This window comes from Cyprinus carpio, chromosome A8 (genome assembly GCF_018340385.1).
Source record: "Cyprinus carpio isolate SPL01 chromosome A8, ASM1834038v1, whole genome shotgun sequence".
In the NCBI taxonomy this organism is placed as follows: Eukaryota; Metazoa; Chordata; class Actinopteri; order Cypriniformes; family Cyprinidae; genus Cyprinus; species Cyprinus carpio.
In genome coordinates, this window is record NC_056579.1 from 26,991,920 (window position 1) to 27,011,919 (window position 20,000).

The 20,000-nt window shown below is 39.5% G+C and overlaps 3 protein-coding genes across 3 annotated transcripts in view; 1 reads left to right on the forward strand and 2 right to left on the reverse strand.

Annotated features, from left to right (window-relative positions):
* Positions 1-1,257, reverse strand: part of LOC109049623 (cyclin-dependent kinase 11B-like) — a 14,060-nt gene extending 12,803 nt beyond the window's left edge. The window contains 1 exon segment of the mRNA XM_042762992.1: positions 1,114-1,257. The gene's annotated coding sequence lies outside the window, so the exon portion shown is untranslated.
* A 1,733-nt stretch (positions 1,258-2,990) lies between these two features.
* LOC109075194 (solute carrier family 35 member E2A-like) lies at positions 2,991-11,212 on the reverse strand. The gene is made up of 10 exons (XM_042762997.1): positions 10,745-11,212; positions 9,474-9,875; positions 8,349-8,484; positions 7,864-7,991; positions 6,175-6,295; positions 6,039-6,092; positions 5,599-5,671; positions 4,943-5,088; positions 3,821-4,110; positions 2,991-3,647 (listed from the first exon to the last, which is right to left on the reverse strand). Exons 2-9 carry the CDS (start codon positions 9,751-9,753, stop codon positions 3,870-3,872), a joined length of 1,179 nt encoding a protein of 392 aa, XP_042618931.1. The 5' UTR covers positions 9,754-9,875; positions 10,745-11,212; the 3' UTR covers positions 2,991-3,647; positions 3,821-3,869.
* The window catches only part of LOC109075545 (FYVE, RhoGEF and PH domain-containing protein 3-like), a 51,754-nt gene continuing 42,121 nt past the window's right edge, over positions 10,368-20,000 (forward strand). Inside the window, exon 1 of the mRNA XM_042762993.1 lies at positions 10,368-10,532. The gene's annotated coding sequence lies outside the window, so the exon portion shown is untranslated. The remainder of the gene's footprint in view (positions 10,533-20,000) is intronic.

Consider the following 20,000-nt stretch of genomic DNA (forward strand, 5'->3'; position numbering starts at 1 on the left):
TTTCAAAGGGTGTTCCTCAGGGATCAGTTTTGGGACCCATTTTATTTTCGTTAGACATAAATAATATTTGTGATAACATCCCAAACATTAAATATCATCTTTATGCAGATGATTCTGTTATTTATTGCTTCACGTCATCAGCTTCAATGCACTTCAATGTTTACAGACAGCATTTAATACTGTTCAGTCTCGCCTTTGTCAACTTAAGCTGGTTTTAAATATAGGTAAGACTAAATTAATGATGTTTTTGACCTCTAAATTTGAACCAAAAAAATGTCCTGATATTTTATCATTGCAAGGCGCTAAAATTGAATGTGTTATGTGTTATAAATATCTGGGCATTGTATTGGATCGTCAGTTAAGTTTTAAAGTGCATATTGACCAATTAATTTCCAAACTTAAGCTAAAACTTGGTTTTTATTACAGAAACAGAACCTTATTTTTATTTAATGCTAGAAAATATCTGGTATCTGCAACATTTCTACCTTTGTTGGATTATGGAGATATACTATATATGAACGCCCCAACACATTACTTAAAAACACTTGATATAGTTTTCCATAGTGCTTTACGTTTTAAGCTACTTTTAACAAATTACATGTTTTATCCTTTGGTAAATTGTTGTTGTGGTTTATGAGTGTGTTTTTTATGTTTTTGTTGTATATTGCATAATTGTATATTTTTACTATTTGTTGCTGCCTTCTTGGCCAGGCCACTCTTGTAAAAGAGATTTTAATCTCACTGAGTTTTAACCTGGTTAAATAAAAGAACTGAACTGAACTGAACTGAAGAGTAGCAACGCTGACTGAATTAAGAGCTTAATTAATCTCAGCTGTTCTGATCTAATGTTTGTGATATTCTGCACACAGAGGAAGTAAAGATCGCTCGACTGTGTGTTATTGTTACACAGACTCTGTAAGTGTGTTACTTTTAGAGTCTCGAGACAGATCTCGCTGTAAACAGTGTTTCTTCTCGTTCTCAGCACTACACACACACACACGAGACCTCGTCTGACTCGCGCTTATCAGAGCACGTGGTTTACCTGAAAATAACTCACACTTATTCATATTCAAGCGCAAACCTGAAGCCCGAAATAATAAAGTAACGACTCACCCGTGATGTACTCGGCGCGTTTTCACAACACCGGAAGAACTACTGACTTCCTCCTTCCGCCCAGTCACATCCGGGTCAGGAGGTTCTCGCTGCGGCGCTCTCGCGATATCTGACATGAGCTGAAAATGCCTGGGCACCAGTTTACACACAGGTGCTGGTCATATAATTAGAATATCATCAAAAAGTTGATTTATTTCACTAATTCAATTCAAAAAGTGAAACTTGTATATTATATTCATTCATTACACACAGACTGATATATTTCCAATGTTTATTTCTTTTAATTTTGATGTTTATATCTGACAACTAAGGAAAATCCCAAATTCAGTATCTCAGAAAATTAGAATATTGTGAAAAGGTTCAATATTGAAGACACCTGGTGCCACACTCTAATCAGTTAATTAACTCAAAACACCTGCAAAGCCTTTAAATGGTCTCTCAGTCTAGTTCTGTAGGCTACACAATCATGGGGAAGACTGCTGACTTGACAGTTGTCCAAAAGATGACCATTGACACCTTGCACAAGGAGGGCAAGACAGAAAAGGTCATTGCAAAATGTGCTCTGTGTCCAAGCACATTAATAGAGAGGCGAAGGGAAGGAAAAGATGTGTTAGAAAAAAGTGTACAAGCAATAGGGATAACCGCAACCCGCAGAGAGGATTGTGAAACAAAACCCATTCAAAAATGTGGGGGAGATTCACAAAGAGTGGACTGCAGCTGGAGTCAGTGCTTCAAGAACCACTACACACAGAGGTATGCAAGACATGGGTTTCAGCTGAGCATTCCTTGTGTCAAGCCACTCTTGAACAACAGACAGCATCAGAAGTGTCTCGCTTCAAAAAGGACTGGACTGCTGCTGAGTGGTCCAAAGTTATGTTCTCTGATGAAAGTAAATTTTGCATTTCCTTTGGATATCAGGGTCCCAGAGTCTGGAGGAAGAGAGGAGAGGCACACAATCCACGTTGCTTGAGGTCCAGTGTAAAGTTTTCACAGTCAGTGATGGTTTGGGGTGCCATGTCATCTGCTGGTGTTGGTCCACTGTGTTTTCTGAGGTCCAAGGTCAACGCAGCCGTATACCAGGAAGTTTTAGAGCACTTCATGCTTCCTGCTGCTGACCAACTTTATGGAGATGCAGATTTCATTTTCCAACAGGACTTGGCACCTGCACACAGTGCCAAAGCTACCATTATCTGGTTTAAGGACCATGGTATCCCTGTTCTTAATTGGCCAGCAAACTCACCTGGCCTTAAACTCATAGAAAAATCTATGGTGTATTGTGAAGAGGAAGATGTGATATGCCAGACCCAACAATGCAGAAGAGCTGAAGGCCACTATCAGAGCAACCTGGGCTCTCATAACACCTGAGCAGTGCCACAGACTGATCGACTCCAGGCCACGCCGCATTGCTGCAGTAATTCAGGCAAAAGGAGCCCCAACTAAGTATTGAGTGCTGTACATGCTCATACTTTTCAGTTGGCCAAGATTTCTAAAAATCCTTTCTTAGTATTGGTCTTAATTTATATTCTAATTTTCTGAGATACTGAATTTGGGATTTTCCTTAGTTGTCAGCTATAATCATCAAAATTAAACGAAATAAAAATTTGAAATGTATCAGTCTGTGTGTAATGAATGAATATAATATACAAATTTCACTTTTTGAATGGAATTAGTGAAATAAATCAACTTTTTGATGATATTCTAATTATATGACCAGCACCTGTACATAGTTTACACAAGGTTTCCTCGGCTATTGTCTTCTGTTGTATTGTTAGGAGAATTAATGCAATAATATTTTTGTTGTTGCTGTTGTTTTGTCCAGATGTCCCTCAGCAGTTATTACAGCCAGGATTTCACAAATCTAGCCCAATCACGTTCCCTGGGTTCAAATACACGGTTTATTCTTATAAATCACATGTTACCAATACACAAATAAAGACCAAATTATACAGACAGTTCCCATAAGTGGTTATTACACAGACACACATAATGTCCTTTATCACACACACACAGCTGAAGAGAGTGTGTTTCTGTCACATCATTAAACCAGCACTCACACAGAGAACCAAAACCCCTTCAACACATCTAGAGAAATATACACAATCCAGCAATAGCACACAACAAACTGACTTGTGTTCCAGACCCAGAGTCAGTGAGTGATGAAAGCTGTCAGTATGAGACACCTCACAGCAGAGAACACACACACACACACACACACACACACACACACACACACACCAGCGGGGGACTGTGAGGAGCGGGGCCTCCACCAGACACACTCCAGTGTGAAGCGCCACACTTCACCTCAAGACTACATTAAGAATCAGTAATGCAAATGATATGGTCCCAAAAACAATGCCTTACTGCAAAACATGTATTTATTATTATTGTTGTTTTGTGGTAAAGATGAGCTGGATGTCTGCTGGAGAGACTCACTCACTCACTCAAACTATATTTGTGTTGTGCACATGTGATCCAGTCATGCCACACAACACTGTGATAACTGTTCAGGTAATCCTCTCTCAGTTTTCACTAAATTAAAATTAGTGCAGATAGCCTAAGCCTAAGTCGTAATATAAATGATCCAAAGCGACTTACAGTGCATTCAGGCTATCAATTTTTTACCTATCATGTGTTCCCGGGGAATCGAACCCCCAACCTTGCGCTTCGTAACACAATGCTTTACCACTTGAGCTACAGGAGCACTAAACACACATTATCAGAGTTCCAGGTGCTGTAAGGTGCTCAGGCTGTGGTCTCTAGTCTAGCGGCGCGGCGGTGGCGTCTGCGTCCGGTGCCGTGGGCTCCTGCTGGGCCTCGGAGGACTGCTCCAGAGCCTGCTGCACCAGACACTCTCTCTGCATCTGCTTGGCCTTGTTGTAGAGCAGGACCCCCAGGAACACCATCAGGGTCCCGGCGGCGGACACCAGCGTGATGGGGTTACTGAACACGATGATGCTCAGCCAGATGGACAGAGCGTGCTTCACCGTGCTCGCCACACTGCCGGAGGACACACAGCATCAGCACAGCACCACTATCACTACTTTCTACTGCTTTTAACAAAGAACAAGGCTTATGGCTTGAAAACACTAGAATATAGAAAATCACTTTTACTGTACTTCTGCTCACGCTGCAGAACAGTGATGCTCTTTCTCAGGAATTCTGTCATGTTTTCCAGTGCAAAAATTCATTAAACTGAGAAGCTAAATAACATACGATAAGAAGTCTTGTTTTATGAGGAACTGATCAAAATAAAGTGAGTTTGGGCTCAGAAAAATCAACCGAATTCAAAGGGAAACTAGTTTTGTAACACTTTACAATAGGGAACACATTCACTATTAACACAGAGTTTTGCCTTATTAAACTCTTAATTAGCTGCTTATTAATCATTAGTTGTTAAGTTATGGATCTAAAATATGCTCGTGCAGAATAAGGCTTTAATATGTGCTTAAGTAGCACTAATAGTGACTACTGTTCCCTAATCTAATCTAAGTTTTCACACTCCTCGGACAGATATTTGATCTTATTTTAAACATAAACTCGCTTCATTCTGTTCAATTTCTTAGAAAACAATGCCTTCATTGTGCATCTCAAGTGAATGTATCTTGATTTGTAGATGCACTGGAAAACAACACAAAAATACACAGTTAGATATTAATCCAGATTTAATACTTCTGTCCTTTTTTTAAAGCCCCTGATTTGTGTACGGCTGAGTTAGGACTTTTTAAACCCTGATATTTGGTGATTTAAAAGGGTTGACATTAGAATATATCCAGGTCACATCTGACCATGTTTTGTCATATTTGAGTGCAGACTGGGGCGAGGTGCGCACCTGAAGGTGACGGGGGAGATGCGGCCCATGAGCGCGTACGCCGTGACGCTCTGTAAGTGGAAGAGCACGCCGTCAAACAGCAGCAGCAGCACGATGTCCTGAGACAGTCTGAAGGAGCGATCACCCTTCCCCATCAGCGGCAGGTCCTGCGGGACCCAGACATCGTCAGCTGCAGACAGAGCTACCACTGCATTAAAGGGACAGTTCTCCCAAAAATGAAAATAACCCCATGATTCAGGCATCCTAGGTGTGTATGAGTTTCTTCTTTCAGACGAATCCAGTCAGAGTTATATTAAATAATGTGCTGTGCCACAAATAAATGATACTCTGATAAAGTGAGGCACTTTTTATGATGGATGGATGCGCTTTATTGGACTTCCTTTGGACTATTATAAAATAACACCCCTTCACTGCCATTATAACACTTGAAGAGCCAGCACATTATTTAATATAACTCTGACTGGATTCGTCTGAAAGAAGAAACTCATACACACCTAGGATGCCTTGAGACTGAGTGAATCATGGGGTCATTTTCATTTTTGGGTGAACTGTCCCTTTAAAGGCTGTTCTTAGTATATTTATGATGTAGTCTCTGTTTTATGAAAGCATTAACTGAGGTTGGTGAGAGTGTAGAGTGTGTTTTTTCACAGACTGACCATCAGGAAGATCCAGGCAGGTATGAGCATGATGACCGCAGCAGCGCTGGTGTAAAACTGAAGCTCTGGAGGACTAGACCGCACGAAACACAGACACCATCACAGTCACGCCTTACAAAACAAAAACACTGGCTTCTGTTCGCTCTCTGGAGCCCGGAGCCGCCTGATTAAACACACCTGATCCAGCTAATTAAGAGCTTCAGCGTAACCTAAAGCTACGGGGTGTGTGCTGAGCCGAAACCAAACTGAAACCACAGTAAATGTATACTGGTTAAAGAATGTTTAGATGTTTGTTTTGGATACAGAGGAAGAGCCTCAGTTTTTGACTCTTTAAGACTTCCTGCTCTGATTCCATTCCTTTAAATGTTTTGTTACAACTGAAGGACAGTGTGATCGTCCCCTCGTGTCTCAATGACCCTGCAGTGCACGTGTGCGCTCACCTGAACCTGTACTTGTCTCCACTCAACAGTTTCTTGGAAAACACATTCTGTAAACTAAGAGAGAACAGGGAGCATTAGACTGGAGTCTGCGCTGGGGTCAGGAGTGTAAGGGGAGGTGTGTGTGAGAGAGCAGCACCAGTCCATGATGTTGGTGGAGAGAGCGGCGGAGAAGCCCAGCATGTTGAAGCTGACCTCGGTGGCGGTGCAGAGAGCCAGACCCGCCATCACCGGAACCAGAGACAGATTCACCCAGAAGCCTGCAGCACACACACACACACACACACACACACACACACACACACACACACACACACACACACACACACACACACACACACACACACACACACACACACACACACATTTAATACTACCCCACCATGTATTCAGAGGGTCTGAGTGGCTGTTAGTAAGGTATATCAATATATTCTTCAAGGCAATACCATTTATATCGTTCTGAAAAACAGCGCAGGACACAGACTGAGCTGCATAAACATGCGACATGCTAATATTCAGGCTTTAAAGTCACTCGTGAGATCTAGCTAACACGTCTCCAGCTTCAGTTTCAATCACAGAACTAAACCACTTTCTGTGAATGTGTGAGACTTCTGGTTCACTAGCTGCTGTAGAGACATAACCAGAAGAATATCAAAGTACAGTAAATGGTAAAACTGTATGCGCCACAAACCAGTGTGTTCACTATTAAGATAATACGTTTGTAATATCAAGCAGCAAACAGAGCGGTTTTGTACAGCTAAAATATTTGCGGTTGGACAATAAATGTGTTATATGTTGAAGTTTAAACCTATTTTTCTGACCGCACTAACTATAACTGACTGTAATCAAAACAGTCTGTGCTTTTGTGTTTATTTGTTTTCAGTTTTAGTTCAGTGAATTTACCTTCTGCTTCGTGTTTGTACGATATATCAACATATTATACTCTATATATACTTTGATTTTAACCCTTTTTTGCACATAATATATAGCACAGCCTATGTGTTTACATTCACTTTATTTGTTTTCAAACCCCTTTATTTTAACATTGTTTGTTGGACAACATTGAGCAGGATGTGATTTTTTTAGTTTTTTTTAAATCCAAATAGAAAGCATAACAAATACTGATGTTGATTCTGTGGCCACACCCAGCCCTAGTTGTTATTAACTGACAGAACACAACCCTAACAAGTGTCCGTGATATTCTGCTCTCTACTGTAGAAACACTGTCTGTCACACGTTTGCAAAAGAGTTTCTGAATGAAAGAGGCTGTCTCTGCTCACCAAGGCTGCATTTGTTTGATTAAAAATACAGTTAAACCGGCAATATTGTGAAATATTATTACAATGTAAAATATCTGTTTTCTGTGTGAATCTCTGTTAAAGTGTAATTTATTTCTGTGATGCGCAGCTGTATTTTCAGCATCATTACTGCAGTCTTCAGTGTCACATGATCTTCAGAAATCATTCTAATATGATGATTTGCTGCTCAATAAACATTTCTGATTATTATCAATGTTAAAAACAGTTGTGCTGCACAATATTTCTGTGGAACTGTGATACAAAAGTAACAGTAAAAATAATGTTACAAAAGATTTCTATTTCAAATAAATGCTGTTCTTTTGAACTTTCTATTCATCTGTGAATCCTGAAAAATAAAAAAAATAATACAAATTTGTAATTTTTAAGCCTGTTTGCATTGCACTGTACCGTCTGCGTGTTTCAGGCAAGTTTTTGAGGAATGCTAAGGGGTTAAATGTTTGCGTGTAAGTGTGTCTGCCTCCTCCAGGGGTGTTATGTGTGAGAGCTGTGACGTGTGAGGAGCGCAGCACCTGTGTACTCTCCCAGTATGAGGCGGGACATTATAACCGTGAAGATGGGCGCCGAGCTCTTCACCGTCTCCGCGAACGACACGGCCACGTTCTTCAGACTAACCAAACCCAGCACCACCGTCGTGAACCTGTCAGGAGAAGAACAATGAGCTCTCCGTGCCAGAAAAACAAGTTCTTTATCAAGCCACAGATCTGAAGAACAAGCAGGGGTTGTTCCCAAACCTGCTGCAATGCAAACAAAACATTAATGTCCTAACAACAGGCTCACAGAATAAAACCAATCTCTTTCTGTTGATCTTGAGGTGAAATGTCCCCTTGAAATGTTTCTTTTTTAATGCAAATAAACATTTTCATGTCATTAAAGCAAACATGCAACATCACATCACTTACACTTTGTTTAGAGAACCTCTTTTATCCTCTAAACTGTGTGCGTCTCGTATCAAACTATATTACACATGAATGAAGGACTGTGAGCGCGAACACACCTCATCAGTCCCACGAACAGCATGGTCATGAGGAAGTTGGGGGGGTACTCTGTGCGGGATTTATGATGATACAGGGGACACGGCACGAACATCTTAACACAGCCGATGACAGTCGTGGAGAGCATCTGGACGGCACCTGAAACACAGAAGTACGTCAGGAGCCGGACAAAGAATATTTGTAAACAAAAATGTACATTTAAAGGAATAGTTCATCCAAAAATGAACATCTGCTGAAGATGTGCTCATCCTCAGTTCATCTGAGATCAGGATGAGTTTGTGTCTTCATCAGGTTTGTAGAAATGTAGCACTGCATCAGTGTCTCATCAATGTATGCTCTGCAGTGAATGGGTGCCGTCAGAATGAGAGTCCAAACAGCTAATAAAAACATCACAAGTAATCCACAAGTAATCCACAGCACTTCAGTCCATCAGTTATCATCTGGAGAAGACAAAAGATGAAACACATCCAGCATCAAGATGTTTTTAACTCAAATACATAGAGTCTATAATTCATAATAACACTTCCTCCAGTGAAAAAGTGCATCTGCTGTTGTCTCTCACATGTTTGTTTAGAGCTGTTTAAACGCTGCTTGATCTGTGCAGAATTTTCTCCTGATTCACACCATAACACTTTTTCACTGGAGGAAGTGTTATTATGGATTATAGACTCTATGTATTTGAGTTTAAAAACATCTTAATGTTGGATTTGTTTCATCTTTTGTCTTCTCCAGATGTTAACTGATGGACTGGAGTGCTGTGGATTACTTGTGGATTATTGTGATGTTTTTATCAGCTGTTTGGACTCTCATTCTGACGGCACCCATTCACTGCAGAGCATCCATTGCTGAGACACTGATGCAGTGCTACATTTCTACAAACCTGATGAAGAAACAAACTCATCCTAATCTCTGATGAACTGAGAGCACATTAACATTATTGGGTGAACTATTCCTTTAAATCACGATGTGTTTTGAGGAAAAGGCTAATAAATGGTGAAATGAATCTCAGTGAAATATAGCCAAGTGCACTTGCATGTGTTTGTTTCCAAAGACTGTGGTTTATTGCACTAGTCTTATTTGAGGATCAGTGTTAGCAAACATTGGTTTCAATCCGAAGGCATCCTCACCGAGCATGCTGGGCTCTCCCTCCAGCAGAGACAGGATGTACTTGTTGAGGAAGAGCGTGCAGAAGCTGAAGAAGTACCAGAGCGTCAGGTAGGAGAGGGCCCTGGAGCTCCAGACGCCGGCCTGGGCCTCGATCAGCGTGGTCTCTGTGATGGTGATCTTCAGCACCGGCTCTCCCGGTGTGCTCTCGCTGCGGGCCAGCAGCACTCGCTCGGAGCGCGGCCGGAAGCTGCTGAACGAGGGCCAGCGCGAGGGCTTCCCGGAGCGCCCCATGACCGTCATGCTGCAGGAAGATGGCGGCAGCGGGGCAAACTCCAGCAGCAATAAAGCAATGCACGCGCGGACACTTCACATGCTACAGTAAACAGCAGCGGCACACGGGACGAGAGTCCACAGAGCTCCATCTGCCAGCACAGAAACATACACCTCACTCTTAAATACTTGACAAGACAGGCTTTCTGCAGCTTCAGCCCAAGACACGGAACCACTGAACGAATACAGGTTTCTTATCAGGTACACGTCCAGGTCATTGTACAAAACAAGGCTTGGACAGCTCTGATTCACACATCTGAATACGGAAATAACTTTTACTGTACTTCTGAGCATTTTCACATCTGAATACGGAAATAACAACAAGAGAATCTGAATACGGAAATAACTTTTACTGTACTTCTGAGCAAGTCTAGTCTTCTGAGAAAAGTCTATGATTAAATCCAGAACAGCTTAATTAAAAGAGAATCTTAAGCTTAAACATTTTTTGTTTGTTTTATTTTGGAAATGTCTGGTGACTTACAGGTGTGTAGATGTGCATATTGTAAAATAAAACACAAACACCAAGGAAGGATTTTCTTTCTTTTTTTTTCCAATGCAGGCAACATATAATGGCATGACTTCCTGATTTAAGACGCTTTTTAAGACCTCTGACCCCTGAGAGACTCAGTGAGGGATGAAGAGAGCATGACACACACACACTAATAAAGCCTGCAGTGTGTGTTCACAGACTTCCAAATGAAAGCTTAGTTTGGGATCTTGTTAATGAGATGACAGTGACCTCTTAACAGGTGAGTGTGAGTATTTCTGAATTTATATATTGAGGAATATGGCCACAGTACTGCTCTGTTTGTTTATCTGTCCATATTCTGTCTATACTCTGTCAGAGTTAGTTATTATTTCTAAAATTAGAAAGTCATCTGCAGCGATCGATCAGAGCAGTAATGATTAGATATGATCGTGTCAACACTTCTGAATACTGAATAAAAACATAAGACTCAACCCAGTGTGTTCCTCCGAGCCTCTGCGAGATATACTTCATCTGCTCTTCACGTGCTTCGATGGAGACGAGCACAGAGTTCCGCTGAAATTATCAGGTGTGTGTGTGTGCGCGCGCATCCAGCTGCCCCGAGCGCGACTTCGGTCTCTTTCCTGGTGTTTGTGCGGATCATCCGGAGCACAAGCTGCGTAGCGCTGCGCGTGAACATGTCCTTCCAGCCTGCGCACCTGCGTCGCATCTTTGACTGGAATCACGACATCAACGACAATTTGCGGAAGTTTAAAAACACGATAGATAGGAGCGTCTCAAACAAATCGCGTACTTATGCACTATTCTATGACGTGTTGTAGTATAAATAGTGCGAGTAGTGCGTTCACAATTAAAATTCCACACGGAAAAGGTGCACTTTAAATACCCGGATGATGCACTTAAATAATCGAACAAAAGTGCACTGTTTGGGCACGCAACCGTCGCAGCTTTAATTACGTAGCGAGGGGGGCGGGGCTATCAGACTCGGATTATGAATGACAAAAATCACCTGATATAATTGCAGTGGTGGACAGTAACGGAGTAGCTTTACTTCGTTACTGTACTTAAGTACATTTTTCAAGTATCTGTACTTTACTGGAGTAGTTTTATTTTAAGTAACTTTTACTTTTACTTCACTACATTCCAAAGCATAAGATCGTACTTTTTACTTCACCACATTTCATAAAACATATCGTTACTCCTTATAATATATTTAAATTTTTGAGATTTTTTTTTTGTTTTTTGTATTGTGGGGGTATTATTATCATATAATTCGCAAATCGCACCAAACGATTCATTCACGAATTAGAATCTATGATTAGAATGATCTGATTGCAGCTGTTCTCGAGTCTACAACTCACTGATTCAAATGAACCGTTTAGTGCGAGTCTCTAGTGAACTCAATTCACAACCGGGAGATCTTGTGAGCGCGCGCGACTGATGCTGCTAAAAGTAAGTTACTAATGTCGAATTTTGAGATTAATTATTGTAACTGAAAATCATATTTAGGTCCAAAATTGTCAGTTGTTTGTGAACTAAATCTTCTGTAAAGGGTGATCTATTTAAGCCCACTGAAATGCTTGAATGCAAACACATCAGTATCTGTGCCTCTTAGGTCAAAAAACCAAAACATTAAATTAACACAGATTAAATAAAATAACTAATGCACCGTTAAAATTTCCCGCTGCCACAACATTAACAGTTGTATTAAAATGTTACGCATTTATCCCTATGTGACGTCTGTTTTTATATTGTTTATCAACAGTATACACGTTTATATTGTTTAAATTAACCACCCAAGTAGACAGATATGAATGTTTATTCATAACCATACTGAAAATAAGTAAATATTGGTAGCTGATGCTAACTGTCTAGCTAACAAGCTTGCTGGTGCTAAGTTGAGGTAATTTTTAAAAATAAAGTCCAAATATTTTTATTCAACCACCTAGATAGATTATATCTGGGGGGAAAAAGAAAGGCTGTGATGTTCAGAACATGGTAACTACAGTAATTATCAAAGTGGGAAGTGATGCCCTCTGGGAGTATTTGACCAGGGGTGTTTTTACACCATAGACAAGGTTTGAGAAAATGTTCTTCCTAACTTCAGGCCTTATTCTCGTCATATATAACTGTGATGTTCTGCAAAACAACAAATTTTAAAACACTTTTTTTCTTACTGGTGAAAATCTGATGATCAAATGTGACCCTGGGAGCACAAAAGCAGTCTTAAGCCTCTGGGGTATATTTGTAGCAACAGCCAAAAATACATTGTATGGGTCAAAATGATTGATTAGGATATTAAGTAAAGATCATGTTCCATGAAGATATTTTCTAAATTTCCTACTGTAAATATATAAAAACTTATTTTTTGATTAGTAATATGCATTGCTAAGAATTCATTTAGACAAGTTTAAAGGTGATTTTCTCAGTGTTTAGATTTTTTTGCACCCTCAGATTCCACATTTTCCAATAGTTGTATCTCAGACAGATATCATCCTTTCCTAACAAACAAAACATCAATGGAAAGCTTATTTAATCAGCTTTCGGATGATGCCTAAATCTCAATTTCAAGAAATTGACCCTTATGGTTTTGTGGTCCAGGGTCACAAATCTGTTTTCTCTCAGGTACATCGCAGTGTAAGCTTCACAGTGAACATTACTACATCACTCTCATCAGCGTAGTCCATATCAACAACAAAAATATATCTTGACTCCATGTAGTGGTTATTTTGAGAAAATTCCAGGTATTTTGAGCAGTAGGATTATAAAAAAAAATTTGTGCTAATATAAAATTAAGTAGCCAGCCTATATAAAACTGCAAAATAAATCTATCTATCAGTACTTTTTTACTTAAGTAAATAAAAAAATCGAGTACTTTTGTACTTTCACTCGAGTAAAATTGAAAAAGGAGTACTTTTACTGGAGTATTATTTTATTATACGTATCTGTACTTTTACTCAAGTACTTGATTTGTGTACTTCGTCCACCACTGTATAATTGATACACTACATGGTTGAGTGCATAAGTACATAGTGTGTAGTGCGTGATTTGGGACGCAGCTAAAAGAATAAACCCGTTACATGTAGAATAACATACACAGTAAGAACAATCTTAATAGAGTTCCAAGAAGACCAAATAGCAGCATAACTCGCACAGGAATGTTTTCAGGAAGACAGAAGTCCTGATCATTCCTCAGTTCACCCCAACATGAAAATTCTGTTATGATTTATTATTTATCCCCCCTCATGTCGATCCAGATCTGTATGATTTTTGTTTTCTTGAGGAACACAAAAGAAGATATTCATGAATGTTAACCAAACAGTTTTGTATGGACAAAAACTCAGAATTTCTCAAAATATCTTATGTTAACGATAACACAGTTTACTTTTTTTAATCACACATTTAAGCTGAATTTCCATCAATTTTTCATAGAGACGCCATTCATTTAAAGCCTTCCACTTAAAGCCTTCCATTTTGGTCCAATAAGTAATATCTCTGTCTTATCTGAATTTAAAATTGAAAATTATTGGTCATCCAATCTTTTACATTTTTAACACACTCTGTTAGCTTAGATAATTTAGAAGTTTCATCTGGTCTTGTTGAGATATATAGTTGAGTATCATCAGCATAACAGTGGAAACTAATCCCGTATTTTCTAATGATATTACCAAAGGGGCAACATGTATATTGAAAATAGCAGAGGACCTAGGACAGATCCTTGTGGCACTCCATATTTTACTGGTGATAAATGAGATGACTCCCCATTTAGATAAACAGAGTGGTAGCGATCGGACAGGTAGGATCTAAACCATCTTAAAGCCTGCCCTTGAATACCTGTATAGTTTTGTATTCTATCTATGAGTATGTGGTGATCTATGGTGTCGAACGCAGCACTAAGATCAAGTAAAACTAGCAATGAGATGCAGCCTTTATCTGAAGCAAGAAGCAAGTCATTTGTAATTTTAACAAGTGCAGTTTCTGTGCTATGATGGGGCCTGAAACCCGACTGAAATTCTTCATAGAGATCATTTTTTGCAGGTAGGAGCACAATCGAGCAGACACAACTTTTTCTAAAATTTTAGACATAAACAGAAGATTTGAAATGGGTCTGTAATCTGCCAGTTCACTAGGATCTAGTTGTGGTTTATTAATAACCGCCAGCTTGAATGGTTTTTGGACGTGACCTAAAGATAACGACGAGTTAATTATATTGAGAAGCGGTTTTTCTGCTACAGGTAACAACTCTTTCAGTAATTTAGTGGGTACAGGATCTAATAAACATGTTGTTGGTTTAGATGCAGTGATAAGTTTATTTAGCTCTTCCTGTCCTATAGTTGTAAAGCACTGCAGTTTATCTTTGGGTGCGATGGATAAAACTAAAGTATTAGACGCTGTAGAATCTACATTTGTTATTGTGTTTCTGATATTACACGATCTGTAACTGTTTAGACTTCACCACTTCTGGTCGACAAAATATTTTAAAGCATCAATTAATAATTGTTAATAAAATTAACAAATGAATCATTTAATATATTAGTATTAATTATTTGCAATATTCTTCTATCCTCAAAGCTCAACACTTAAACCAGGCGTTCCACTGAATCGGCAAAAAGAATCGACTCAAAAGAATGATTCGTTTGCTGATCGGACAACACTAATAGAGTCAGTTCAGTCAGTGGTTGCTGGGTAAGAAATACAGCTGTTTCCAGAAATGAGACTAGAAGTACAACCAGACACTGATGTTTACATGCAGTAACTGTGCAGAGGGTGAGGTGAATGTGGAGAGCAGCTCTGATCATATGGTCTGGGAAGAACTGGATGAAACACACACAGAAACACACTGCAGGCTTTGTTCATCCCTCCTGTCATCATCAGATCTTCCTCCACAGCCCCTTTCTGTCCGTTCTTTCACTTCGTAATCTTCCTCTGGGGATTTTGTGGAAAGACTGTTATGGGGAGAACAGTAGCAAGCAAGAGAATGAATGAATATACACATCAGATAATCCTAATCTGACGGTTTAGGCCTCACCGAGACCCATGATCTGAGTCCATGCTGGAAGAGTCGTGTGCAGCAGCTTTATTAGGGCTGCTAAACCCAGAAATGAGAGCAAGTAATAGTGAGTTTTGCCTGTTTTCAAAATGTGGGTATATATCGAGAGAGACAGATTGTTGTGTCTTTAACATAAATGTACAGAAGATTTTTGACTTACAGTTTTGCATCTTTACATCTTTACATCTTGCAGTTCCATTTGTTTATTTATTTATTCTTTAATGTGGCTTTTTATCTCACAATCCTGACTTTTTTCTTCGAATTATGAGATAAAAGCCACATTAAAAGTAATTGAGAATTTCAGGAAAAAAACTCAGAATTGTAAGCAATTACCTTTTTTTTGTGATGAAAACCAGCTTTAATATCAGTGTAATTGATATTTGTGTATTGTTCAGAATCAGAGCACACAAATGAGTATTAGAAATGCGAGTGGATGTTAATGGCTGGTGTCGTGTGTGTATTTGTGTGTGTGTGTTGTTGTTGTTCACTAGAGGTCGCAGTTCATCTCCTCCACACACTGATCTGTCGTCAGCAAACACAGAACAATATTTGTACGGTATGATCAAGCACTGATTATACTGTAGTTTCCCGCAGCACGTGTGTCTCTCATAACAATCCAAACAACTGCTAGTCTTTCACTGGCACTCTTTTGTTTGACACTTTTACTCACACTGAGGTTTTCAGATGTTTGTTCTGATCTCTAACACTGCGTATTAAACTTTATATGTGTACTCTGGCAGCACTAGAGTGACTGCTTCATTAGGACTCTGTGAATCTGTGAAGGGTTCAGGTCTCGCTAGGTCATGCTGCTCTGCTTCTTTTTTGGAATTTTTTGGTTGTATTTGGTTGTGTTTGTAAAAGATTTAGTGAAAGGTTTAGTTTAATGGTGTATCCGCTTTTGCTTAGTTGCTAGCCATCTCTTGTGTTGTGCAGTCGAGGTTCAGATGAGAAAAACGGCTCTGCTGTCATGTGTGATGAAGTTCTGCTGTGCTTGGTAGAAGTTCAGCTGTTGTTCAGGTCTTCAGATGTATTGGTTTCCATAAAAGGAGAAGCTGAGTGTGAATATGTGCAGAAGGTCAGATGTGCTGTTGGTTACTTTGACTCCATGCATTATTAAGCTAAACATGATCAATCAGGCTGCGTGTGTGTGTGTGTGTGTGTGTGTGTGTGTGTGTGTGTGTGTGTGTGTGTGTGTGTGTGTGTGTGTGTGTGTAAAAAACTTAGTGACTCTCCTGTCATGAATGTGTCTCATGTTCGATTGAATCTAAAAAACTCTTGTCCAGGTCATATTTCACCCCCAAAACCAAAAGGAAAAATATATATATTTAGCATAAAGATAAGGAAGACTGCTTGGATATGTTCTTTGACAGTAAAAACCAATATCCTCTCAAAAAACTTATTATTATTATTATTATTTCCATTTTATGCATTAGAGGCCCTGATGCACACGTGCCATTAATGTTGGTCCGCTCATTGAGAAAGAGGGAACAAGCTTGTCTTCATCACATCACTGATTTCACAGTCTAATCCTCCTCCTCCTTGTGGCATTGCTCTCTTCTTACGGCTTTAAGCGCAGTGATCTTGTAGAATCACGGCCATCTGTGTCACTGTGAGGACAGAAACATCCACCAACACACATGCAGACCACACATACACTCATCCAAAGACAATATTTCTGTGAGGGGAAAACTCTAACGAGCACTAGATTTTTAAATCAGTCCACAGGTAATGCAACAAATAAATACAAACCAAACAAACTTGTACAGTTACATAATTTATTGCAAAGAATAAACCTGCCTGTTAACAAAGTGCATTACATTTGAACATTAAATAGAAAAGATTGAAGATTTGTGCGCAAAGAAAACAAGAATAATGACTTTATTCAACAGTGTCTTCTCTTGGCGTTCACGTTCATGAGAGTATCAGGACGCATGCGTGTGATGGTGCAGAATTATCATTTTTGGATGAACTAACCATTGAAGCTTATGTACGGGTCTCATGTGCGACTCGTCCAGATGTCTGCAAATGTTATTGTAGTTTTTGTTGGATGTGAGATGTTTGTCAGCTGTTTGTCTACTGTCTGAATAAAGTTCTGGAATAGCAGTTGTTGTAAAAATACTTGTGGCTCGGGACAGGGATAACCACGCTAAGAAATCTTTTGAAGCCTGAGTTCTCCACCACGCTGAATGGCGTCATTTCTTTGGCAATGTAGTACACTATTGCATGGCTTGTATCATTGTATCACTTGGAGGATTTCTCATAAGGCCTTGTTGCTGAGTACCTCTCCATCGTGGACTGCTTGTGGGTTGTTTTTGAGGTGAGGTAGATGGACGACATGCTGTGGGTGGAAGCGGTTAAGGTGATGAAATAAGTTACTTGTGTTTCTTGTACTTTGCCGAGACTTTTTTTTTTTTGCAAAGCTTACACACAACAGTGTTCTGATGTTGGCCGGAAGAAAAAAAAAACTGCTTCACTGGCAAGCTGCCATGCTTTTTCATTGACAGTCTCCTCACCGCCGGCAGGCGCGCATGTGTTCAGATGTCTGGGAGATTACGCAACCAACCCCAGAGCAACACAACTTGGCTGTTTGAGATCTTATTGGCTCATTTTCATGAAATTAAGAAGCATTATATTGAACTTTTTTTCTGTCATTTTTGACAATGGTGTACCGTCGATAAATACTGATACCATTTTATCACTTAGCCCTAGGGTGAAGCTAAAGAATTTGTCATTACAACTAATAGGGTTAACTATGGAAACAAACAAGGTAGGCAAAGGAACAAGGAGACATGACCTAAACACAGGAAACACTTCAACATAAAAGTCCTTGAACACCAAACAGAGAAGCACAAGACAGAGATCTTTAGACTGACTTATAGAGCCAAGTCCTGCTCTACAGTTTTTTTTATATTTCGATGGTCTGTTTTACTGAGATGTATGTTAAAATACAGAAGAAAACATCTGGAACTTCTTTCATTTTACGAACTGTAATTGTCATACCTTTTGAAAAACTACATTTTTGTTTAATATTTCAAAAATGTATTTTGTCCTGTCATATTTATTCATTTTAGTCAGTTTCACTCTGACTAAAATGGCATTGAATGTTATCCAACCATATTTCAGTTGACAAGAAAGTGTCAAATTTGTCCAAATATCCACCCTTTTTATGTATTTATTTAAACATGTATACAAAAACATGAAAACTGCTCATATTATGAGCCAATAAATGGTATATTTGTCTGATCAATCACGTATGTGTAGGACAGGGGTCCTCAACTCTGGACCTCGAGATCCTCTTTCCTGCAGAGTGTAGCTCCAACCTGGATCAAACACACCTACCTGCAACTGTGTAGTGATCTTGAAGACCTTGATTATGTTGTTCAGGTGTTTTTGCTTAGGGTTGGAGGTCTAGGAGTTGAGGACCCCTAATTTTAGCCACTATAAAGCACTTGGTTTTACAGGTGTTTATTCACTGTTATCATTATTTAATACATCTGTAGCAAGGACTCAGGCTGAGTGGGATCCATGTGTGGCTTATTAAAGTATGTCAAGCTCAGAGTACAGACAGGCGTGGATTGAGATGTGATATCAGGGGAAATAATTTTGGTTATAAGGTGAAGAAGGTCTGTGAGGGAAGGAAACAGGAATAGAGGTAGTCCAGGCAAACATGAGTGGTGGGCAGGCAGCAAACAGTCATACAAGGTAATCCAAAGCAGAGACAAACACGGGAAGAGTAAAATAGGGAAAATAACAATCAGAAATGTAGCCGGAGCAAACAAGACTTTGCAGTGAGTCAACAAACACACAGGGTTTAAATAGTCTGAATGATGAGGGACAGGTGTGCAGTAATCAGTCCAGGAACATGGGTTCTTGGGAACTGTAGTCCAAACTGAATGCTAATACTCAGGCGAGTGAGACCTCCGGTGGCCGATTGAGGAATCTTCACCACCGTTTGTGACAACACTTCTTCTTTTTTTTGGCAGCCCTCATTTCTAGTGATTTAAGTCATGAAGTTAAACCTGTTCCTTTATACCTCTACAGTACCTTTTGTGGACAGTTAATAAAAAAAAAAAAAAACTTTCACTGATCTACTGAAATAATGACTTTAGGATTCAAATATGATTTACATTTATGCAATATTTCACATGAGAAGCATGTAAAAAACCTGATTTTAGATTTCAGTCTTGATGACAGGCCTAGAAAGCAGCTGCGCTGTAGTTTGGTCAGATAGACAGAGAGACTGAGGTTATATGTGACCTCATCATCATCATCAGCCTTGCACTCGTGTTGAGCGGCCTGTTTCTCAGCAGAGCTCCCGTGTGTGTGCACTGACGGCCTCGCTGCAGAAATTCATCACGAATTCAGAGTGAAATATTCATGCTGCTTTTGTCCCGCTCCTCTGAGGCACTGCTGTGGGTTTTAGGGGACTGTGACACTATGACATAGTTATTAGGTTTTGATGAGAGATTATAAAGATGAAGATTTTATTTTTGGAATAGCGTAGACCAGAGATGCCCAAAACAGGGCTCAGCAGCAAAAAAAAAAAAATTAAAATAAAAAAAAAAAAACCTCAAAAACATGCCATTGAAGCATATCTTCATTTATAATTTGTTGACAATTTCTATTTTTGGGTCAATGATGAATAAAGCTTCTAGAAAGGTATTTTTTGAAACTCTTTTT

Bases quoted from the DNA above. Each gene is read 5' to 3' on its own strand.
- LOC109075194 (XM_042762997.1), bottom strand. From the start codon at position 9,753: ATGACGGTCATGGGGCGCTCCGGGAAGCCCTCGCGCTGGCCCTCGTTC. The intron at 5,672-6,038 runs GTGAGCGCACAC...CGTGCGGTCTAG, and splicing joins GGAGACAAGTACAGGTTCAG to TCCTCCAGAGCTTCAGTTTT. The intron at 5,089-5,598 runs GTCAGTCTGTGA...TGGGTCCCGCAG, and splicing joins CTGCCTGGATCTTCCTGATG to GACCTGCCGCTGATGGGGAA.